This window comes from Zonotrichia leucophrys, chromosome 3, assembly GCF_028769735.1.
Source record: "Zonotrichia leucophrys gambelii isolate GWCS_2022_RI chromosome 3, RI_Zleu_2.0, whole genome shotgun sequence".
Classification (NCBI taxonomy): Eukaryota; Metazoa; Chordata; class Aves; order Passeriformes; family Passerellidae; genus Zonotrichia; species Zonotrichia leucophrys.
The window spans coordinates 56,636,974-56,660,014 of record NC_088172.1 but is presented as its reverse complement, the minus strand read 5'-3'; the positions used below and the strand labels follow the sequence as shown (position 1 = coordinate 56,660,014).

The following is a 23,041-nucleotide window of genomic DNA, read 5'->3' as shown; positions in this document are numbered from 1 at the left end:
TTTTCCCATTTTTTTTGTTTGTTTTCTTGTATTTTTCCCCCAAAAGTAACTGCTTTCAAGTGCTGGTAATTATTCTCTGTAAAAATATTTATTTTAAAATATTTCTTCTTTTTATTTATTATAAAAAAAGAGTATAACCTCACAACAATCATATTTTACACAATAGGTTTATGATTAATGTAATAATCATTTATGTCACATCTGGAGACTGCTATAAATAACATTTAATGAATAAATTGTTAAACTGCGATGGTTCCAAAAATTTCAAAACATTAAGACATGCCTGTTCCCCTGAGTCTACCACTCTCTTTAGCAAAATAAACAAGATTTTGCACTTTTGAATATCTTAGAAAATTACTTTCAGTCTTCCATTTCTACATGAAGTCCCCACTGTTCCTTGAACTGCAGGAGATACATTTCTTGGTCCTCAGGTGATTCACCAGATAGCCCTTTGTCATAGAGTCTGAGCAAAATTCCATCTTTGTTGGGATCATCATACTTGAATAGTCCTTCACACATCTGATTTTCAACACTGGATAAAGTAGGAATATACAGTCTTCCACTGTCAGGATCCCAATCAACCAATATGGTCTGCATACCTTCTTTCTCTGTGAGGCCCTGTGTGGTTTCTTCCAGCTGATGATAGGATGGCTGCCCAGACTTTTCAGTACCCAGGTCCATGAATTCGATATGGGTCTCACTTGGCAATTCATCTGCTGCATCAACCACCTTCAAATCAAGTTCCTCTGTTTTCTGTCCCAAACAAAGGTGTGCCACCTGTATCTCTAGCTGGGGGGAATAGGGCTGTCCTGTTCCCATATCAACCAAGTCCCCCAAAGCAACCTGTGGCTCACCCTGCAGCCCCCCAGGGGCAGAAAACATCTCTTCTAGTTTCTGACCAGGACTGAAGTCTTCAGTCCTTACATCATGCTCATACTCCACAACCTCTGCATTTTTATCTCTCCAAGTATTCTGTGTTCCAGACCGGCCATGAGATGCCCAGTTTCCAGCTTGGTTCCCTTCCACTAAAGTATCCTCTTTGAGTGAAATCTCTTCACATGAAAAATCAAGCAAATATTTTGCTTTCAGCACCTGCTCAGAAGGCAAATCCCTCCCTTCAGTGTCATTGTAAGCAGTGTTATAATGGGGACTTTTCCTTTCTGACAGATGTCTGGATTCCTCACAGTCATCCCTATCAACAGTGATAAGGTTGAGCACCATTTTTTCACTTGGTATGAAAACCCATTCCTTGCATTTGTCAGTGTACTGCCACACCTGCAAAGTAAGAAATATATTGAGTGAAATTTAATAAAAAAACCATCTTGATGGTTATACTACCTTATATTTTTAAAATACAATGCTAGGTTAGACCTCTTATTAAGAGGTTATTTCAATTAGGGAAGAAGAAAGTTCGTCATACAAACATTTAAGACGTCAATATGTTCTCCTTTTTAAATTCTATTTAATGTAAAATTATGTTATAATCAGATTTAATATCTTTCCTCCTCTTCCTGATGTCAAAATAATGGTTGGAACAATTCTGTCAAATACAGGTTTTGTTTCCAAACCAGCATAAACTCTCATGCTGGTTCAGAGAAAACATGATGTTTTCAGAGAAAACATCAGTCTTTGTTCTTGGACCAAGGATTACTGAATCCATTCCACTCCTTGTAACCAGTGAAGAGAAAATGTAGTCACAAGCAGTTCCCACAAGCAGTTTCAGGTGACATGTTCATGTATAACTTACAGAGAATAAAATAATACCAGGTTTTCTTTCAGAGAGGGAGCTACACATCAGGCTGAAGCACAGTGTACAGAGCCTGCACTGTGTAGTCTACCACAGGCTGCTTTTATGAATCTGTGCAAAATCATCAAATTAAACCGTAGGGATCTTTCTGAAACAAGTAAAATTTTTGATAGAAATCAACATTGTGTGGGCGTTGGTAGAGTGAATACGAAAAACAACCAGAAGGTGCATTTCAGTGCTTTCAAGCTTGAATGGAAGACTAAGACCACTAATTAAAGTACCAAGTAGTCTGAAAGGTTGCACAGGTCAAAAATGCTGGACCAAACAAACAGTTTATTCCATGTCCCCCCGGCCACACAGGGTGCCCATGTGGAACAGTCTGTATGTTGGGAAAGCCAGAGAGCATCATTAAAATACCAGGTCTATATTCATTTGTTACCTTAACATTGACTGAATCCAGAGGTGGAGAAATCAAAGTGAAGCTCCATGATGGTCATTAAAAAGTGCAATGAACATAAAATGAATTCCAACATTCAAATTACATTTTTATTAGAGAAAAAAACCTCCTGGAATTAGGATTTTATTCTGCTACTGAGTGGGAATTTTTCACTAAGTAGCCCTTCATGCTCTTGGACTTTAAAGAGCTCTGTCCTGTTAGCTCCCCAAGAGACCAAGCTATCTCCCCATACCATGACCTGCATCCCAGGAACAAAACATAAAGAACAAGACAGAAACAGACTTTTTACAAGGGCCTGTAGTGACAAGGGACAATAGTTTTAAAATGAAAGAGGTTCATTTAGACTGAATATAAAGAATAAATTCTTTACTGTGAGTGTGGTGAGGCACTGGAATATGCTTCCCAAGAAGCTGTGGATGCCCCATAAGGGCAAGTGCTCAAAGGCAGGTTGGATGGAGCTTTAAGCAACCTGATCTAGGGGCAGATGTCCTTGCCCATGTCAGAGTGGTTGAACTAGGTACCTTTGAAGGCCCCTACAAACCCAAACCACTCTGTCATTCCACAGTTCTGTAATCCAACCAGTGTCCCCTCAAGCGGAGGAGGTATTTCTGTGCACATCTGAACACACTGCAGCAGTGCCTGCTCCAATCCTTCTGAACTCACAGTCCCTCTGTGAAGATTTCTCCTGTCACCTCTGCATTTGTCTAATCTTCCTCAGCAAGATCAGCATGTTGAAACCAAGTCCCTTGTATCTCCCATCCCACGGTGTCACACAGATTGGATTAACATTGAAGTCTGCATTCATTATTATAATTGCATGTTTATGCTTGAGCAACTTGCTTAAAGATACCTGTGAGAAAGTTCTGTTGAACTCATGAGCTGGAAACCAGTAACATTTCATAGACTTTTAAGTATTCTTTCTAAAAATCAACAAATTTTGCAGCACTAAGAAATTTGAGAACTTTTTTTTTTGCAAAAAGTGTATTTGGGCTGTCTAAATAACAGAATGTGTTTATACATTTTTGGGTGTTAGGAGATGGTACAGTATTTCAAAGTATTCTAGAAATTCAGGTTAAATTTTCTGTATGATGCACATATGTTAAATCCTTCACAATCACAATTAAATGTAAAAATCTGGTAATACCCAGTAATGGCTCAAGAAAACATCATGCTGTTTCTGTACTGCTTAATTGTCTTCCCTTCTTGTTTCTGAATTCAACAAATTAAAAACTTTTGTCCAACTGACTTTACACAGTGCTTCATCTTAGATAAATTTACAGAGTTCTGACACCCTGACAGACCTAGTGCCTTAAGTCACTGCTTAAGGCAATGACTCTTCCAAAACCAATGGCTCTGTTCTGCTCATTGCAAACTTGAGTTATTACTCTGTTTTTCTTGCATTTAATAACCCTTGATGTGGCTTTCTTCTCTTGATCTCAGTGGCAACTACAGCTTTTATTTGGAGCTACCCACAGGTTCCTCCAAGCCTGCTTGGACCCCTGGAAAACACACAGCTCTGCTGGAGTGCCAAGGTTGGCAGTGACCTCCTGCAACAAAAGACACTCACCAGGTTTGTTGGATGTTTTTGTTTGTGGATGTGAATATACTTGTGCACCCAATAGCATGCCACAGAAGTAAAAAGGAGAGCCAGCATGGTAGGCATAATATATCCAAATGTGATTGTTATAGTCTCATCTTCTGTTTTATCTGTTAATAAAACAAAAGTTTTCATTGTAACAAACAACTTGTTAAGGTATGTGGACAGTAATGTGAGCATTCACCCCATTGCATTTTGGATACAGAATGCAAATGTTTTAGATAAACAAGGAATTTGCAGGAAATTAAAAAAAAATATATTTGAGTTACAGGACAATTATAATTATTATTATTGTCTAAATGATAAATTAAATTATATAAAGAAGTAATAACATCTCCTTTAAGTTCTCCTGTTGATAACTTCAGAATGACCCAGATCTGCTACCCCCAAACAGCATTCAAGGAGAAAAAATATTCTCCATGCACTAAAACTCAAAGAATGCAGGTAATTTTCTACAGAGGTAGTGATGTACCTTCCAGTCAGTCCCAGATATGCTTTAGTAGAGGCAAAGTTTTCATTGGTACAAGTGCACAGAGAAGGGAAAAACTATGCTAATTATCACTCTCAAAATGGATACCTAAAAGCCACACAAATTCAATCACCATAGTTTTTCTAACTTGCATCTTCTTTTTTTTTTTTTTTAATTTGCCACCTCATACATACCTTTCAGTGTAGTAATGCAATGTTCTTTGGAAAAGGCACTGTCCAGAACTGGTGTGGGGACATGTATCTGTGCACTGACACAATAAGCTGTTCCAGGTTCTAACCACGGCACAACCAAGGTGTTGTTGCTGATGGAGAAGAACCACTGGAAGACATTAAAAATATTTTTCCTCCCTTTAACTCCTGAGCTACAGAAAGGTCATGAGCACGCACATTTTCTAGAAAAGTTGATACTCTAAGAGCTGCCAGCTGCATCCTTTTCCTCCAAATGCAATCAACATCAAAGTTACTTGTTAAGTCACATCCTCTCTGATTATTTTCTCTTCCCATCAAAGATTCTTGTACCACTACTGAACAATTTCATGCTTCATATGCATTATGACCATCGGCCACTACTGGCTCACATTCCTGTGGTGATGTTGCATCACTCCAGCCCCATTCTCACACACACACCCATGACAGGCAAACGGTATGGTTCCACAAAATATTTCAAACTGGGATGTTCAGGAAAAGCCAGGAGCCTTAGGGTAACAGAATTTATGTAGACCTTGGAGTCCAAAGTAAAGTTATTGCTATATTTCCTGCACCTTTGTGAAAATAATGCCAACAAACCAGCCAAACAAACAAACACAACCAACCAAACTACATTTGTCTGCTACAGGTTTGCTAATCTTGGCATTTCAAGAAGCACAGAACACAGATTTAAATGCAGCAGTTCCACAGCCTTGTCAAAGCTTACCCGCTTCTTTGTTTTTTTGTTGAGGACAGACACATTGTACTGTAGGCCAGGGTACACCTGAAGCAGAGATATGGATTCTTCCTCTGGGCTTCTCTTCCATTTCTCAGGAGCAGTCAAAACGATTGAGATAGATCTGTCAGTAGAAGATACACTTACCATGGGTGGATCTATTTTAGCTGGAAAAATGAACATGTACAAAAAGCAGTCAAATTCAGCAGGGGAACACTGGTTTGACCAGTTTCATCAAATCAATCGTATTACATTTTTGCAATGACTGGGGGAGTCTAAGTAGAGCATTGAAAATTTTATTTATATTAGTAGAAAAATATTTGTTTAGATAACTAAGAGGATTTTTACAGTAAGAAAGTGAAAGCTGACTTGGAATTTTGCCAAGGAATTCCTGTGACTTTACAGGATAAACAACCTTGAAACTCAATTTGCTAAAATAGGCTGAATTACCAGTATGTCCTTAGATTATCTGGCACAGATAAGAAATATTGGGCTCTAGAATATGCTTGCTGATTGGTTTGATAAAGCCTTTTCAAAATCAGAGTCATTTATACTGCGAATGTGCCATAGATTTTATTTGCCTTGAGTAAGGCTTTACCATACCATTAAAAAGAATTCAGTATATACCAGACTCTATATATATCCAAATTCTGATTTTATTATTTCAATTGCTTCTGTCAAAAGCAGAATATAAGAATAAATGTGAAACAACTGAAAAAAAAATGTAACTTCATGCTAAAATAAAAATATTATACACTCTGAAGGCCCATGCAGTGTGAGCACACATTGTTAATCAAGGCCATTGAACACCTGGCTGTGTGCTTAGCTCTCCTTACTGTCTGTTAGAGGGTTGAATCGTGTGGTCTCCATCCAGTCAGAGCATGCCCCATTTAGGAATGCCTTAACACTTGCATAGTATTGCTCTTCGTAGTCAGAGGTCTCATGGGAGAGGTCACACCATGTTCTGTTTATATTCCTGCATTCTGTCTTTCTAATCCATTTACCAACACCGTACCTATATTGAAAAGAAAGAGAAAGAAGCTGTACAAAGGCTATTTCAAATATATTAGTCACCCCATAATATAATTTTCTCTGTTTTAATATGGCTGATAAAACAGTTTCTGTATTTAGCAGAAATCTGAAATTTCAAGGAATCCCAGCTTCAGCTGAGATGAAGAGCAAGACTTCCACAAGATTTTAATGAAAAATAAATTAGAATAGGCCTTATCCAGAAGAAGCCAGATGAAACTAACTGGGATGTTAGTGACACCAACCTAAGTCCAAGTTTGCCTGTGCAGACCAGATATCTCTCAACATCAGTCTCCACAGATTTAGCATAAATTCTAAACACACAATAATTATATGGATAATTATTTATATGGAAACAAAGAGTCCAGTCAGAATGGTCAGTGACACATCCTCAGTATGGACACAGATGATGATCAGGGTCTCCAAGATGAATGACAGGAGACTACTCATTCCTGCCTGACCCTTCATTTTCTAGTTTAACAGAAAGACACAACTGGAACACAATGAATTTCAAAACCCTTCTAGTTGAAAAAAGGCCATGTATCTGTTACCAACAATGCCTTGGTACTGACCAGCTCTTATACACTGGTAGAACAAACCAAGATTTCCTTGGAAAATTCCTGTTTGGATTTGCTCAGACATTCCTGCTCCTTAAATTCACATTAAGAATTCCCCCTTTGGCTGCTAGTTAGTAAGGGCATGTGGCAGCTTCTGCCAGATCGCTCACCAGCATTTTCCTATCTCAAGGCCTTACTCTCCTGGATAGGCAGAGGCACCTGAGTGTTTTTGTGCTCAGTGAAAGATGGAGATGGCCATACCTCTGGTGACAGACTGCTCATGGACCAGCTGGCCCCTCGGAGCCAGTGCAGCCAGTTGTCTCTGAACATTTTACCTCCTGTACAAGTCTTGGTTGATTTCTTGCAGTAACCATGAGGGAGTGGAGCCTGGAGCTCTGTGGGCATAGCCAAAATCCTAATGCTATTGGATGCCATCTTTTGTTAATGCTAGGGGCACAGGAGAAGGACTCTCTCTCCCTTCCAAGAAGAAAGATGTTCCTTCCCCGCGCAGGGAGCGTGGTGGATGGAGCAGTGTTGGTAAAACTGGTCCTGACCAGAGGGAACTGTTTAGGTGGCACGGGTCAAGCTCTGCACTCTCTCTTTTGTACATTTTTATCAATATTGCTGCTGTCACTGCTCATTGTCTTATCCCATTGCTGTTTCCAGTAAAGGGTTCTTATCTCCACATGTGATCTTTGCCTTTTGTGCTTCCAGCTGGAGGTGGATGGGAAGCATATGGCACCATGGTTTTTTTTCAGGAGAACTTCTGTTGTCATCTTATTGCAGGGGTTCCATACTGTTGTCTCCTAACACAGAAGTTTCATATCTTCTTGGTATTTCTTGTGGGTAGCTCCTCAGAACACTGACTCTTCTTCTTCACAAAGCAGCCAACTGATTCCCATTCCACTCTCAACCAGCCACCCCACTCTTTTATAGCACTCTTCTTCTCACTGGTTACAGCTGTGGCCTGTTAAAGTCAGGCCTGTTCCTAATCTCTGATAATTGGCCCAGCTGCAACTCCTAAGGGGTAAGATTACTTTCTACACTATCTTTATTTTCTTATATTCTATCCCCCTACAAACTTCTAAATTGGAGAACACCATTCCTAAACCATGACAATAATTATTGTTCACTCTGTAACTGCTGAGCACTCTTAAGTTACAGGAAACGTCTAGAGACCGACATTCCTTTTAGTGTTCCGAAAATGTTCCTAGATTGAGGGAAGTGTAAATGTTAAAGATTGGGAGCATTACATAATCTGTGACAATGGTGCTACATATATTTAGAAGCCAAACTTCTGTCACTGGCCTTCAGAATGACACAGTGCTCTTTCAGTGGGAATAAAGGGAATGGAGTCTGGTTCTCATGCAAATTCCTTGATACCCTTGATACTAAGGTGCCGACCTTGACAATATAAGGGCCTGATTCCAACCACAATACTTGGTTTTGTACAATGCTAGGAACACCAGTGGATTTTCTCCTAGAGAGGCTTGCTGGACCAGAATAAATCTGGAAGAGTGGGTCTGTCAGGAAAGAGCAATGACACATTGGGTATTGTTAATATCGATTGAATCATACATCTCCATATCCATTTAAGTGTGTACAGAGGATGTATGCAGACAGATACTAGTCCACAGCAGTTATTCTTCGTCCTTCTCTCTCATTTTAGGAGGAATGCCTCTGAAAGCTTCCTTAGTCTTAGAATGTTGCTTCCTATACTTCTTTTGTAGGAAGAATATCTCACACACTGTTTAACTTAGTGTGAAGTTAACAGTGCCAGAAGCAGAAATTAAAAAATACACTGCTTAAGTCTAGCTAACACTTTAGTTCTTTCTTTATATCAGCAATACTTTCCATGAAGCTGGGTTTTCTTTTTAAATCATTATTTAAAATGCTAAAATAAAAGCCAGTGGGAGATAAATAAACAAGCCAACTTACACTGCATATTTCACCTTGTAGAGTACTCCATCACCTGTGCCTTCTGGTGCTGACCAGTGAAGGACATTCTTCATATTTACAGATTCAAAATGGACATTCCTAGGGTTGGGCAAAGAACAATACAACTCTCCTGAGAAAGAAAATAAGAAAGGAACAACATGCACTAAGAATCAGCAAATGCATACCCTCCCAAAGTAACCAACACAGTTATTTTTAAAAAGTTATCTTTTTTAGCATTCAAAGTGTGATGTGGTTGGCTGTGGGAAATCAATTTTTTTACAAGTGTCCCCACCTAGTGCAGTCTCAAATTCCATCTTTACAAGTGTGTTTTTTCTCTAGCAAAAATGGCTTTGCCATTTATGGCAGGCATGGAAATATTCAGGGACTGGAAGCTAAAACTAGAAAAGCTTGGCCTAGAAGAGACACACATTTTTAAAATTGCAACTGCATTTGAATATCACAGAAAATTTAACACTGAAAATTTAAAAAATATTCTTAATACTTTACAAGAATCTTCTTGTAGCTGAGTGGATTTTTAAAAGGCAAACCAGGCATTTTAGAAAAAGACACACAGAATGTACTGCAAACACAGCTTAACAAACTGAAGTATGACTTTATTCTGAAGAATTGGACTGGATGATCACAATGGCTCCAGTGTCATTTGACCATCCCTTTTGATTCTCCAGAAAGTCAAAAGCAAACATCTACTGTGAGGTCACACATCTGACTTGGTATTAATTGCACCAGCTTTTGAAATTAATAAACAGGCAAATTTCAGTATCCTAAGAACACAGTTTCAGATCTTTCTGATAATGACCTCTAATCTAATAAATATCATGAAGGTGCCCACATTGCTAAATTGCTTGCTTGCAAAACGAAGCCTGTGGGCCCAGAGGAAGAGTCCCAAGTTCAAAGTTATGACTCAAGCCTCAGCTATTCCTGCCATGCTCTGGGGGGAGCAACCCTGAGCTGCCACTGCTGGGAAGGAGCTTCCCATTGCATGCAGCCACAAGAGCGTAATAGGGAAGAGAAAAAGTGACTCTGTGGTTTTTCAGGACTTTTCAAAACCCTTTAATCTCCTTTTCCGGGAATGCAATTCTAGTTCTTGAGATAACAAAATGAGGCAGAGAAAATGGGAAATAAAATAAACCTGTTCAAATGAATAGTCCTTGAGCTGTTACTTCTGTAAGCAGACCTTAGGGTATTTTTGTAGCATATTTTGCTATTATTAGAGCAATAGTGTTCATCCTCCTGTATACATAACTATAGTTGCTTTTGTAAGCAAAAGCCACCACCATTTTCCTGATTAATGTGCAGACTTATATCTGTCTTTGGGCCAAAGAGTAGAAGATTTTTTTCTCTTCCATACATTTATTAAAACAATCTCCTTGCAGTTCTGTAGAGACCTATTACTTCAAACTGTCTCAGTGCAAACTCTTGGTTTTCCAAGCCTCTAGCTGCTCATTAAGGCTGCACTGGTATATACATTCATCTGTATCTTCAGATCACAACACTGTTCATCTAAGGTATTTCTAATGCTGCTCTCTTTTACCTTTAGCACTTAGACAGCATTCAGTGACTTCCATTTTCTAGTCAGAGAACAAGTTTTGTCAGGTATAGTCCTTAGGGCAGGCTTATCTATTTACAAAAAGTAAAAAGTCCCATTTCCTTGACACTTGGATGCAGAAATGTCCCATGACAGTCAGCCTGTAAGACCTCAAACTATAGGCTTGGTAGTAATATAAAAAAAAGTTCCAGGATGCCAGGGGATATAAAAGCAGCAACAGGAATTCTCCAGGAGTTTGCCTTATTCTAACACTTGTTTCCAAGTGGGAATCTAGAATCTAGAATCTAGAAAATCAAAGGTTTTCATTTCACCTAAATAAATGTCCTCTGCAATTGCTTTAAGTGAATCCAAATGTAAAGATGAAGCTGATCAGGAGAGGTGAGAAAGTTGTTTACCTGTACCTTTCCATATTTGTCCACCCTTATTTTAAAACATTTGTATTCCTCAAGCACATTTTAAAGTAGTAAGAGTCAGTAAGAGTGAGTTTGGCTGTTACATTAAATCATTTTTCAACTATTAACATGTGAAACTGGCTCTTTGACATTTTTGTTTTTTTTAAATTTTTATTTCTCTCCTCCCACTGTGGTTTCTGCTGTGGTAAATGAAGTTTCAAAACACAAACAGACTGCAGCAGAGGAGCCAATCTCAGCATGCAAAAGCCACAGGTTATATCTTTACAAGATCTAAAGCATTACAACACTGCTGGTGTGCTCCCACCTACCCCAGCTCAGTGAGATTTGGAAGGCAAAGGGACTGAGACCGTTAACTTTCCATGAGATGCAAAACCAGAGATTTGGTTTCTATTTCTGGTTTTGCCCCTTTAGTAAAAGGCTCCTGCCCTTGCAATAAATTGTGCAATTTAGTTATACCACAATTCTGCATGTGTAAACAAGAATAAAGCTAGCATACTCTCCTATGTCTCCAGGAAGAGTTAAGAATAAGTTCCTTCATATCTATTTGGTGATTGATAGTATCAGGAGGCATGGGTAGAGAACAGATCATACATAGAACTTGAATGTTATACAGTTATCAGTCAGGAAGGAATTCAAGTATATGCAACAGCTGCATGTCTCAGTCTTTTAACCTGTCTTCAGGCTTTCAGTTTCTAGTCTTTAAACACATGACATCCAGTTGTATTCTGATTTTATTTCCATTTATCAGGATTCATGGCATGGGTGTCACATAGAGCATTTTCAGTTTGCACTGGCCTAAGAGCAGAAATCAGTCACCCATGTTACTTTGCTAGATTTAGTCTGTCACAGTGATTGCTAGCAATGGCTGTCATTCACTTTCCATTTCACTTTTTTTTTACAGCTAAATCACTTCATTAAATCGATACATGGGAAAAAAATGAAACCCTTATTACTGTCTTTGGAAAGGCTGTAAATCGAACCTTGAGTAAAATCATTGTTTACATCTTCATGACTGACACCTGGACTGGAAATAAAGTAATAATACAGGCTTGCAACCTTCACCACAAGGAAGAGCCAAGTCCTGTTCTTAGAACAAGCTATAGTGAGACTCTCCAAAACAGACGTGACTTAGCCTGAAAACACCTTTGCATGTGAGTGAAAAACCCCACTGACGTCAGTGACATTACTCACATGAGTAAAAGTCTGCATGGCAGGGTGCTTCATCTTCTCTTTATGAAATCACCAGCCAGGTTTAAAAACCTGGTCAGTTTTAATCACACAGAGCTCCCTGCCAAGTACGTGCCTTGCTCAAGTCAGTACTGCTCAAAGCTCAGTTCTGGTTATAGCCACATCTATCTACCTAGACACATGCACAGACACAAGGATAAACACACACAAATTCCACGTGACAACCATTCCCCATTCAGTACATCTGTGTTTTACCTGCCAGGGGGTCCCCCTGCCTGTCTTGGTGACAAACAGCTGTGTTTAATGGCAGTGCTGCAGAACAAATACAGTGCAGCTACCCATGTCCTCTGGCTCTAAACAGATTTTTTAGCTTTGAACTTCAGTTGGGTAACCCAGCAGCTGCAAAGCATACAAATATATAAATACAGAAAAATTTAGATTATTTTTTCTGTGCAGGGGCAAAAATTTTTGGCTGGGGAGAAGGCAGAGGACCCACTGAAAGCTGACCTATAGGTGCCTCCTGTGTGACCACTGTTGTTTACTGTAGCCCTCTCAAGCAGAGTGACCATCTGCTGTATTTTACTGTGGCATGGCACAGAGGTGCAAACACCAAATTATCCAATCAAATACAGCAACAAAGAAGACCACAGAACCTTCTAGACAACTGCAGGATACAATTTAAGACAGTGAGTGATGTGGAAAGCATTAATATAGAAAGATGAGCCTTACTGCAACAGTCTTGTTACCCACAGCAGAAAAAGCCAATAACTCCTCCCCTACAGTCATTTCAGAATTCAATCAAAAGAGGAACTGCTTTTCTGACAATGGCAGAGACTTGGGCTTCAACTGTGGTCATATTTTATTATACAAAAGTGGCCCTTGGGAGCACCTCCAATGGAAGGAAACCTTTGTGCTGGGTACCAAACTTGTGGGCATTACTGCAGCTGTGCCTCAGCATTTGCAGCTGCTGCTTCAACTCCATGGATTGAATCCCCACTTACACATCTCAGAGAGGGGACAGCCTTTCAAACAGGCTGAGTCCCTGATTTTCCTTTTCCCACTGGTAGCTTAGACCCACCAGTGAAGCATCAAGCAATTAAGGATCACTCTAGGATTTGTTGCTTCTGGCAACAAATGCTCTAAGCCACTGGTCTTTCTTTAGTCTTTCAGTTCAACTTTGTGTGACTTCCATCGTATTCCTGTGACATCTTGTTTGCTCCTCCTGAGCTGTTGCTCTTCATTTTTTGAGGCTTTTTTTCTCTTTTCTTTCTCCAGCTCATCTGTTTTGATGGTTGTGTTGTTCTTGGTGAAAAACAGTCCCTCAAACACATGGCTAAGTATAACATAAAAATAAAAATGGTCGTACTCAGAGCAAATGTCCATTCAGCATCATGTTCAGTGTTCTTCACAAGCAGAGTGTTGGGGCTCTACTTTCTGGTACATCTCCAGCTCCAGGAAAGTCAGCACTGGCCATGCAGGAATGCAAGGGAGTGCATCAAGTGGTAAACAGGGGGACTGAGCCAAAACTGGAGATCATAAGTTACACAGAGAAAGGGAAACTCACCAAAGCCAGGAGTACACTTTAGCCGACTTATTACTTACTCATCATCTTAGCAACAATTTAAACAAATGAGTAAACTTGTTAAAAATTAAGCGATCCTGAAAGTTTTTCTCTGGGCTGATTCTTTTTGACTCAAGCTCACCAGACCAAATAATGAGGAAGAGAAGAAAGAGCAGGAGGAGGAGGAGGAGGAGGAGAGGTACAAAGGAGCCATTACAGCTCAGCTGCCTTTCTCATGGTGGGTTGCTGGAACTCTGGTGTTGCAGGGTGTGAAGTCAGGTTAGTGAAACCCTCTGACTTGAGTGGTGCTGGTGGGAATGTGGGGAGGAGCACAGAGGTGATTTCCTGTTCAAGTCATAGCAGCACTCGAGAGCTAACCACAAAGCACGCTCTGCTCTCCCACAAGAGGAGCCCACCACTCCCACCACAGCCTGCTCAGAGGGGGCACGGGGGAGAGAGACAGGGACAGAAAGGCAAACATAAGACTGCATGAAAACCAGGTGGTGGAGCAAATGGAAAAACTTGAGGGAAGAGGTGGGGAAAAATGGGAGAAGGACGAGACTGGGGCACATGGGGTTTGTTTTTCAAGAAATGGGCAGGCTGCCACTGGAAACAGGTGAGCCTGAGGAGGTAATTTCGTCACAGTGTGAGTGGAAATACAGCCAGAAGAACTGCAGATACAGAAGTGGGACTGAAGCTATGGCTTGCCCTGACAGGCTCTCCTCCTCCATGGGAAGCCTTGCTGTTATTTATCCAAACCCTGCCCTAAATTACCAAAACACTTCTAAAGAGAATATTGGCCAAAGGACATTTCAGACTCAGTCCAGAAACACCCAGCCTCAGAAAGGAGGAGAAATTCTTCGCAGTCCATTGAAGGTTTGTTAGGAGAGTGCTGGAGAGGACCATGGCAGGTGACACCCATTCCTTTTTGCTACCATGTATGAAATAAAATAAACTGAACTTTCTTTCCACTGTGTTGGAAGTTTGCAAGTACAAGAGTAGAGCTCCCACCACCTTCCCCATGCCCTGCTGCAAACACCTTTGCTTGATGCACTCTAGCAGGCGAAAGTTATTGCAGGTATGTTTTCTATTAATTGTGTGACCAATACTGGCCTAAAACAAGCAAACAAGGTGAGTGAAATTCAAGGTGGGTTTTTATTAAACTAGTCACAGCCCTTTCAAGGCTTTCAGAGTTGTAATCTGAGGTGCTGACTGAGGTATTTTGTGCTTGATGATTTGATTTGGTTCCAGTGTAGTTCTTTTTGTTTTGTTTTTTAATTTAAAATGGAAAGAGGTTTTGTTAAGTTTGGCATACAAAACCATTTTTTGTCAAAAAGAACTGCACTAATTTTAAAAACCCAGTGGTGGCACAATGCCATGATGTGGTAGCTGTTTTTTAAAGCACATGCTTTGAAATAATTTGAAATACTGAAAATTGCCTGTTTAGTGTTGAATGTTGACTTTTTTCTTTTCTACCTTGAACATGTTTAGCACTACCAATTTATTACTGCTTAGATCAATCACATTGAACAGCCAAGAAAATGCAAGCTTAGTTAGAATACCTCTGGCATCTTACAGTTGTTTTTCAAAGTATCCAAGAGTTAAGCTTTCTATTTGAAATAGTGTAAAAATGAAGCTCTGTGACAGTTATCAGCCAAATTGCCATACACAACATTTTGGTACACTCCTAATCCATCTTTACATAAAATATCTATCTTTTACATATAAACTGAACCAAAATGATGTTTGGCTTTCATCATTCAGCACTAACTGCTATTAGGTAACAACAGTCCAAATACAACTAACAATATTATATTTATTGCCTAATAGATGTTGCTCCTTGCTCTGTGACCTACTAATGGCTTTTCTAGAAAAGAGATTTTGCTTTTCTTGGGAGTCAAGACAATTTTAATTAGTGAAATCCACAATTCTGAATCCACATTTTGCCTTGGACAGGAGATTGAATGCAAGATTGATGGGGGATGAGCACTTGCCTTCCTTTATGAGGGAAAGGCAATCCTAAGAAGATGAAAGTTGAACACCTTCTGCGCCTGAGGTCTGAGAGGAAGGACCAACAATCCCTGAAAGCTTGTAATGCCTCACCTCCCTCAGGGAATGCCTCTGGGAAGGAACTGTTTGCAGAGAACTCCTGGGGCACCTCTCCATTGGTGAAAGACTGAACAGAAATGTGGTGCCTCCAAGCAATATCCCAAGTTACTGGCACACCAAGTACAAAGAAAAGAGCTGTATGTAATTTTAAATTCTATCTAGGGATAGTCCTGAGTTCCAAAATTCAGGCTCTTACAAAGTTGAGCTTCTTAAAATATGAGAGCTCGTGTTCGTCTCATAAAGGGTGGCTTTTCTCTCCCTTACTTGCAGATAATCAATAAAACTTCTCAGGGAGAACTCAATCAGAAGAGGTCTATACAAGCCAAAACTACAAAACCAAACATAAACAGGAACTACACACACACACACACAAATGATTTATCCTAACCACTTGTTTCTCTTGGAATTAAGACTATAAAGGTCACTAGAAACAAGAGCCACGGAAAGGAATGGTTCTCAGCTACAGTGTGAAACTGAGTGTTTGCATGGGGAACTGCAATGCACATCTAATTTTGGGCTTTAATCACAAATCCCAATGGTGTTGGAAGTGCCTCTGTGGAATGAACTGCCTCCTTTAACCATTTCCATCCATAATTATCAGGCAATAAGAATTTGAGGAATCACACACAAAGCCAAGAACTAGGGCTAGATCTCAGTGTTGTCTAGAATAGCCTGACATGAGATTGGAAGCTGGAGATGAGAAGGTAAGGATGAGCCTTTCAGCTCTATCAACTCCTTCATGTACTGCACTTCTCCTTAAGCCAATATCCATTTTTATTTATTTCTATGTTACATTTACTCCTCTTTTCTTCATAGTAGCAGAGAGCAAGGAAATATTGTGCAAAAACACCAAGCTCAACCCCTCCATCTACTTCCACCGTTATTCCTGAAGGTTTATGCTCTCTCTGGTAAGCACACAGATTATCACCAACACACATGTATTTCAATCCTGCAAAGTATATAGATATGTACTAGGTTATACAAAATACTATGTGCACACAATTTTCAAGCCAAGAGTTCAAAAAAAAAATTTAAAAAATTTTACAATTTTTCCCCCACTGCTTTTCCTATATCTAGCCTTTTATTCTGTATTTCCCAGAACAAGTTCAAAAGACATGTTTTTTGTACATTCCAGTACAGTTCTAGTAACTGTGAAAGAAAACACACAGAAATTTGCTTAAAGGGAGGCCTGAAGCTGCTTTTTAAACTACTATTTATTAGTAAAAATATAACAAAGTGGAATACGAAGGTTGGAAATTAAATCAGGTGTGTCAATGCAGAACAAGCAACTTACACTGCTATTAGAAAACATTAAAAAGGGGAAACATTCAAGGTTGCATCATATGAAATGTAGTTGATATAGCCACATACCAGCTTCAGTGGGATCTAAGGCTGGATGTATGCTAGCAAGGACTGCTACCCAATATAAGCAGTTCTGTTAGAAATAAAATGTTTCTACTGAGAAAACCTTGTCCACATTATATACATTTCAGGTTTTTGCATTTCAACATTGGGCCAGCTGTACTTGCACTCGATACATTGATGAAGCACATCTTCAATGGCAGCTTCATCCACAAGTAATTGAACTCCAAGACTGTGTTACAATACAGGCAAAAATACAGTAACAGAAATTATTGAGATTTGCTTCGAAATCACATACCTTACCTGAATGAAAATAGTAAAATATGCCTATGCCTTAAATAAATCAAAATGCTTCTAGTTTTGCAGTACAGCATTAAGGCTCATTTCCCTTTTCTCAGAATAAGGATACACTGTAGCAGCAAGTGCATTCTTTCTTCTGTATGGATCTACAAGAGAGAGACTGGACTCTACGGGCCAAGGATTTCAAGGTTTCTCTAACTGCAGAAGAATGTGGTTAGGGAAACCTCCCATAAAAGCAAGCAGAAGGATTTAAGATGAAGCTTGGTAAGTTAATAGACTAGTATTCTACCACTTAGAAAATTCAGGCTGTTCCTTCATATCCTTATCAGTTCCTCACAAAAATTGCTAAAGACTTCCATGTGATAAAGAGGAACATGCTTGAACATGCTTGAACATTCTTGATCCCACCGATTTCCATTTTATTTCACATTTTCTGCACTTTTTTATTTGTTCTACAGTACAGATTTTTAAATGGTTAAGTGAAACCAATTCATAAAAAACCCCAATTGCAATGACAAATGAAATTTTTATCCTTGCTCAGGTAGTCTGTTAGATACAGTTCATAGACAGCAGAGCCTGAAAACAGTTAGAGACTGCTGGAACAGTAGGTGTAATCCAGACAGGGTAAAATCATACCAACTAACACATCACAATGAAAACAAAAGTTGTTTTGCAAAGGTCAAGCTATAATTGAGTGTGTAAATGCTACTGCTGCTGAGGAGTTCAGAAAGTTACTTGACAAGAGATCCCAAGGAGACAGGCACAGGACAGATCCCATAAGATGTAAGAATCTGAGTCTGCAAAGTCCTGCTGTAAAAGTGCTTCTCATGGCACTTGGGTCCTGGTTTCTTCTGTTGGAACAAAGAATCCAATGGGGACTCCTCTACCCTATCACTTCAGAGACATCACACAAGCACTGCTATGTCAGTTCTACACTTCATATAATTTCTTCCATTATTAGCAAAATACTGTTAACACTTACTGACATTCACGGTCTCACACTGAAAAAGATGAAAATGGAAGCTCAAAGCATTCAGTGAAAGGCGCAGCTCTCCCTTCCCCGCTAGTATTGCTGACTGTCAACAAATCCCTGAAATTACGTCCACGTAAAACCTCAGGAATGTGCAGACTGCTTGCTTTCTGCCTTGAACAACCACTAGACAAAGGCAGCATTACCTCCTGGACATTTTTCTAAACTTTCTTTGGAATCAAGACCAGTAGTAAACACATTTTAAAGTTTTAAAGTTTTTTTTTAAAGGGTAACTGAATGCCAGTTGTACAGATTTTCCACAACACTTGCATTGATGACCGTTGAACTAAAATAGGATGAAAATTATGTTGTCAGTTACTTAAAAAGAAGCTGGCGGTGGTACCTCTGAGAGCGACTCAAAATCACTGATGCATATTGGGGTAGTTTATCAAAAGAGTTAGGTGGGACACAGTACTTAGTGGTGCTTGAAGGCATTCAGGTTGTGGAGAACTCTTCTCACTACCTTCCAGCTCTCACAAGATCAGAAAGTTTTGCTGTGGAGTTAAATAGGATCAGACTCTGTCTTCATGCATTGAGTTTTGGAGACAACATTTGCAGCAGAGAACAAAAGCACAAAGGCAGAGTAGGTTTCTTGGAAGATCTGTTAATCCTTCCAATGCCTTGCTCCTTTTTTTTTTTAACTGGAGATACACAAAAAAAGAGAAATAACACACGATTTTAACAGCAGCAGGCGACTCTCCCTGCACACGCGATCCAGGCTACAGTTTATGAGCTCATTCCCACTGGGTAACATCCTTGTCCATGCGAGACAGTTTGCTCTTTGAGCTGCTCCAGCTGCCACCTTGTTTGCTCCCTCTCTCTCCCTCTCGTGCTTGGATGCCCCCCATATGATAGAGTCAGCAGGTGGGAGATGGGACTGGGAGCCACTCGGAACAGTAACCCACCAGCTGAGTATCTCTGCCAAAACCCCACCCTGACTTTGGTGTTAACCTAGCTCTTGACTGCTCAGTTAGACTCCTGAGGGTGGTGCCTGTCAAACAGAAAAGAACCTACAAACACCAAAGGTATTTGGAGAATTACCCAAACGCGTGTAATAAGAACTATCTCAAGATCACGCTATCAACTTAAGAGCTGACAGCAAAATCAGTGCAGAGCTTCCTAAAACCTAATTCCAGCGAAAAGGAAAAGATGAAGCGACATTACAGAAAGAGCCAGCTCTCCTCCTCCAGCCAAACCACGAGCAACACCAAGGCGCGGCTGTCTGGGGCGGACGGGAGCTGCGGGTGCAGAATCCCGGCTCCCGCTGCCAGCCGGGCAGGGATGCTGTCCCGGGCACCCACCTGCCCCGGCTCCCGCTGCCACCGGGCAGGGATGTGTCCCGGGCACCCACATGTCCCAGCTCCCGCTGCCACCGGGCAGGGATGCGTCCCGGGCACCCACCTGTGCGCGCCGCGGGGCTCGGCAGCAGCAGCAGCAGCGAAAGCGCCAGCAGCCCGGCGCCCATCGGGGCCGCATCTCCCGGCCCGGGCGCCCTTCGCGCCGCGCCGGGCCGGGCCGGGCCGGGCAGGTGGAGGAGGGAGGAGGAGCCGGCGGTGCCGCTCCCGCGGGCCCTGCGGACGGGACGGGACGGGCGGGGAGGAGCTGCGGGACGCGGGGAGCGCCCGGTGCCGCCCCCACACCGCCTCCAAGCTGCGGGGTGGTTTCTCCTGCATCACTCAGAGCTTTCACTGATGAATAAGTCTCCCTCGAAACCACCGTGAGACATGAGTGGGATACTCTCGCACATCCCGTTTTTTTCTTTTTCTTTTTTTTTTTTTTTTTTTCTTAGAGGAAAATGAAGGCTGACGTGGTTCATCACTGAGTGTTCAAAGATACGATTTTCCCCACTACTTCGCATTTAATTGTGTATTTGAAGATGGAAAGAGGCTATGGAGTCTCCATGCTTAAAGATGCTCAAAATCCATTTGACAGAGCTTAGCGTCCTGTTCCACCTGGCCCCGGTTGGAGTAGGGGGGCTGCAGAGGCACATTCCCACCTCAGCATCTCTGGACTAGTGAGAAATAACGTTTTTGCTGCTAACAGAGCTCTCGCTGAGGGTGGAGCAGCTCAGTGCAGCCCTCACTGAGGTGAGGGGACCTGAAAGTGTGCACACACTGAATACTTGGGGAGGCGCTGGCAGCTGAAGGTGCTGAGACATCAGCCCTTCTTCCATTAGATGGACCCCTGCCAGATGACCTAATTTGCTGTCCTCCTACTTGTTACATTCCCTTCACGTTTACCTTCTCCATCTTGGCAAACTTTTGCCAGTTTTTGTTCTCCTAATCCTTTCATCACTAGCCATTTCCCTCAGGCCTTTCTGTATAAAAGGAGTATTATGCAAACAAGAGCCAGGTATCAACAAAACTGCTACAGATCAATCCACTAAAGTGATGGGTTGACTGGTAAAACAAGAGGCTGTCTTTGGAAATTATTGTCTTGCTTGTTTATCTAATTCTAATTTGCAGAAGATGAGGAACTGTACATGGTGCATATATATGGTAATATATATTGTAAGTATATATATCCATATAGACATTTACACTATAGTGAAGCTCCTGATGGACCTCTCTCCCCAGTAGCTCTGTCTGTTCTACATTTTTTTTGGTCTAAAATAAAAGATATACATAAGAAATTAATGATAGAAGAATCATTTTAGCAGGACAGGATCTCTCTCACTTACGTTACAGCAAATTTGCATACAGCCCTTAACTTCTGCAGATTTGCTCCAGATTGATTGTACACAAGAGTGGTTAGGAGTGGAATTTAACTGCTCTACAAGGTGACTAAAAGATTGACTAGGGTGAAGAATTTATTCTTTATTATAAAAAAAATAGTTCAAGAAGTTAATAATTCAGCTATACAATGGAAAAATTCAAAAGAACATTTAGAATTATGTATCATAAATGATTTGAAAAAAATCCAATCCTTGACGTTTTGATTTATTCTCCTTTTTACCTGGGTGTTGAAATGGTGTTGGGATAAGCTTCTGCCTTTGTCAAATAAGTGTGAGAAAGAGATGATAATCTTTCTTGATAAGATTCTATGTTACAGGTGTTCAGGAGCAGTTTACTTCTCCAAGGAACTTGCTGGCAGGCTTGAGAGGTTTTTCTCACCTCACATCCTTAGTCCCAGAAGCCCAGCAGGAGGGAGGAAATTCTGTGTTTGCTGGGGTGAGGAGTGTTAACCAGTGTAAGACCAGCTTGATTGCATCAATCTGGGACTGCAAGTGCCCTTTTTGATTTTCCTTCTCTCTCCCTGATCACAGGAGCTGCAGCTGGAATCAAGTCATAGTTGTGCTTTTCAACAATCTCCCTCTCATTCTCAGTACCGTTCAAATTTCTGAGAAATATGTTTATTTTGCAGAACAGTGCACATACAGCTTTTTGCTCGAATACTACCTGTAATCCCAGACTCCTTTCTCAGTCTCAGTTGCTGTTGGTAATTTCATTGGAAATTTGCCTGAGCGGGGCTGGCAGTGTCTGGCCTTGTGTTTCTGCCAATTGATAGTGATATGTTGGCTGTGCTTGGGTGGTGACTGAGCTGGGTGTGTTAGCAGGTGAAGAGTGAGGTAGGCAGACTGCACAGATATTTCTACAGACCATATTTCTTTTCTGCAAGCAATAAGAAAAGCCCTGTTTGGACAAAATAGGGTTTCAGTCAAGATCATCACATCCTAGATGCATCCCACTGGATCTGGGCCTGCTATCAGTGAAGACAAGAACTCTTCTGAGACTTTTCCTCCTGACAGCAAATAGAGAGATGGTCTCAGAAAATTGAGGGCCCATGCTTTACTCTGTAAATAGTTTAACTCAGCAGTGTAAATGAAAGAATAATTTCAATGCATAGAGCATCAGACATTGCCAAATGTATTCCAAATAAGAACAACATAAGAACTAGAAGGACCTGAAAGCTTCAGACACGTGGCCACAATCCAATCTTGCCCAACTGATCTTTCTATGGAAATTTTTAAATTTTTGCAATTTAAGATGCAGATAGGCTGCTTTGGACAATTTTTCAATTATACATGGAAAAGATAAATGCTCTTGCTCAGTGTTGTTATTATATAGCAAGAGTTCTATTATCATGACATTTCAAGGCTTCTATACTACTAGAGTTTCATACCTCCTTGATATTTCTTGTAGGCAGCTCCTCCAAGCACTGACTCTTCCTTGTTCTTGCAGGAGCCAACTAACCAATCCGCTCTTTTATAACACTCTTCTTATTGGTTACAGCTGTGGCCTGTTAAAATCAGGCCTGCTCCTAATCCTTAATAATCGGCTCAGCTTCAACTCTTTAGGGGGTAAGATTGCATTCTATACCCCCTTCATTTACTTATATTCTATATTCTATCCCCCTACAGCTCAGAAAATTTTTGCCTTTGCATTCTTTCAACAGAACAGTAGCAGTGTACTATTCTTCAGAGGAAATTAAAGAAAAAGTGCTTGAAAGCACTAAAAGGTGCTGTCAGACTTATGTTTTGAAATTCAGATGTAGAACTGAGAAAGGTGCAGTTTGTGTTTTTTGTGCTCACTGCAGGAACAAATATGTGTCTTGTGTAACCTGACCAACCACCTTGCAAGTCATAAGAGGGATTTTTAGGTATAACCAATTGATTTAGGGTTAGATTGGGGTGCATTTTTCTGATACTGTACAGTTTTGTGTCTCTCATATTTGCAACATGCTTTTGTCTACTCATCAATTCTCTGTTGTTGAACCTGTATTTTGCCAGCCAGGTTCAAACTCAGGCGCAGGCCACTAGGTTTTTCCACTAGGTG

The 23,041-nt window shown here is 40.6% G+C and overlaps 1 protein-coding gene across 5 annotated transcripts; it reads right to left on the bottom strand.

Annotated features, from left to right (window-relative positions):
* Positions 1-152: 152 nt before the first annotated feature.
* Positions 153-22,434, bottom strand: IL20RA (interleukin 20 receptor subunit alpha). 5 transcript variants are annotated; one of them, XM_064706966.1, is made up of 7 exons: positions 22,389-22,416; positions 8,737-8,866; positions 6,049-6,227; positions 5,204-5,379; positions 4,465-4,609; positions 3,772-3,911; positions 153-1,275 (listed from the first exon to the last, which is right to left on the bottom strand). In XM_064706966.1, exons 2-7 carry the CDS (start codon positions 8,808-8,810, stop codon positions 361-363), a joined length of 1,629 nt encoding a protein of 542 aa, XP_064563036.1. In that variant the 5' UTR covers positions 8,811-8,866; positions 22,389-22,416; the 3' UTR covers positions 153-360. The 5 variants fall into 5 exon arrangements, 4 of the variants coding, with proteins under 4 accessions (XP_064563036.1, XP_064563035.1, XP_064563037.1 ...); XM_064706965.1 differs by lacking the exon at positions 22,389-22,416 and adding an exon at positions 19,668-19,821; XM_064706967.1 differs by lacking the exon at positions 22,389-22,416 and adding an exon at positions 19,668-19,759 and having other exon boundaries at positions 8,737-8,835.
* Positions 22,435-23,041: the final 607 nt, after the last annotated feature.

What these genes read in the sequence shown, in the direction of transcription:
- IL20RA (XM_064706965.1), bottom strand. Translation starts at nt 19,731, where the DNA reads ATGGGCGCCGGGCTGCTGGCGCTTTCGCTGCTGCTGCTGCTGCCGAGC. An exon ending in TTGCATTACTACACTGAAAG is followed by an intron (nt 3,912 to 4,464) that starts GTATGTATGAGG and finishes TTTTATTAACAG; the next exon opens with ATAAAACAGAAGATGAGACT. An exon ending in AAAAACATCCAACAAACCTG is followed by an intron (nt 1,276 to 3,771) that starts GTGAGTGTCTTT and finishes CTTACTTTGCAG; the next exon opens with GTGTGGCAGTACACTGACAA.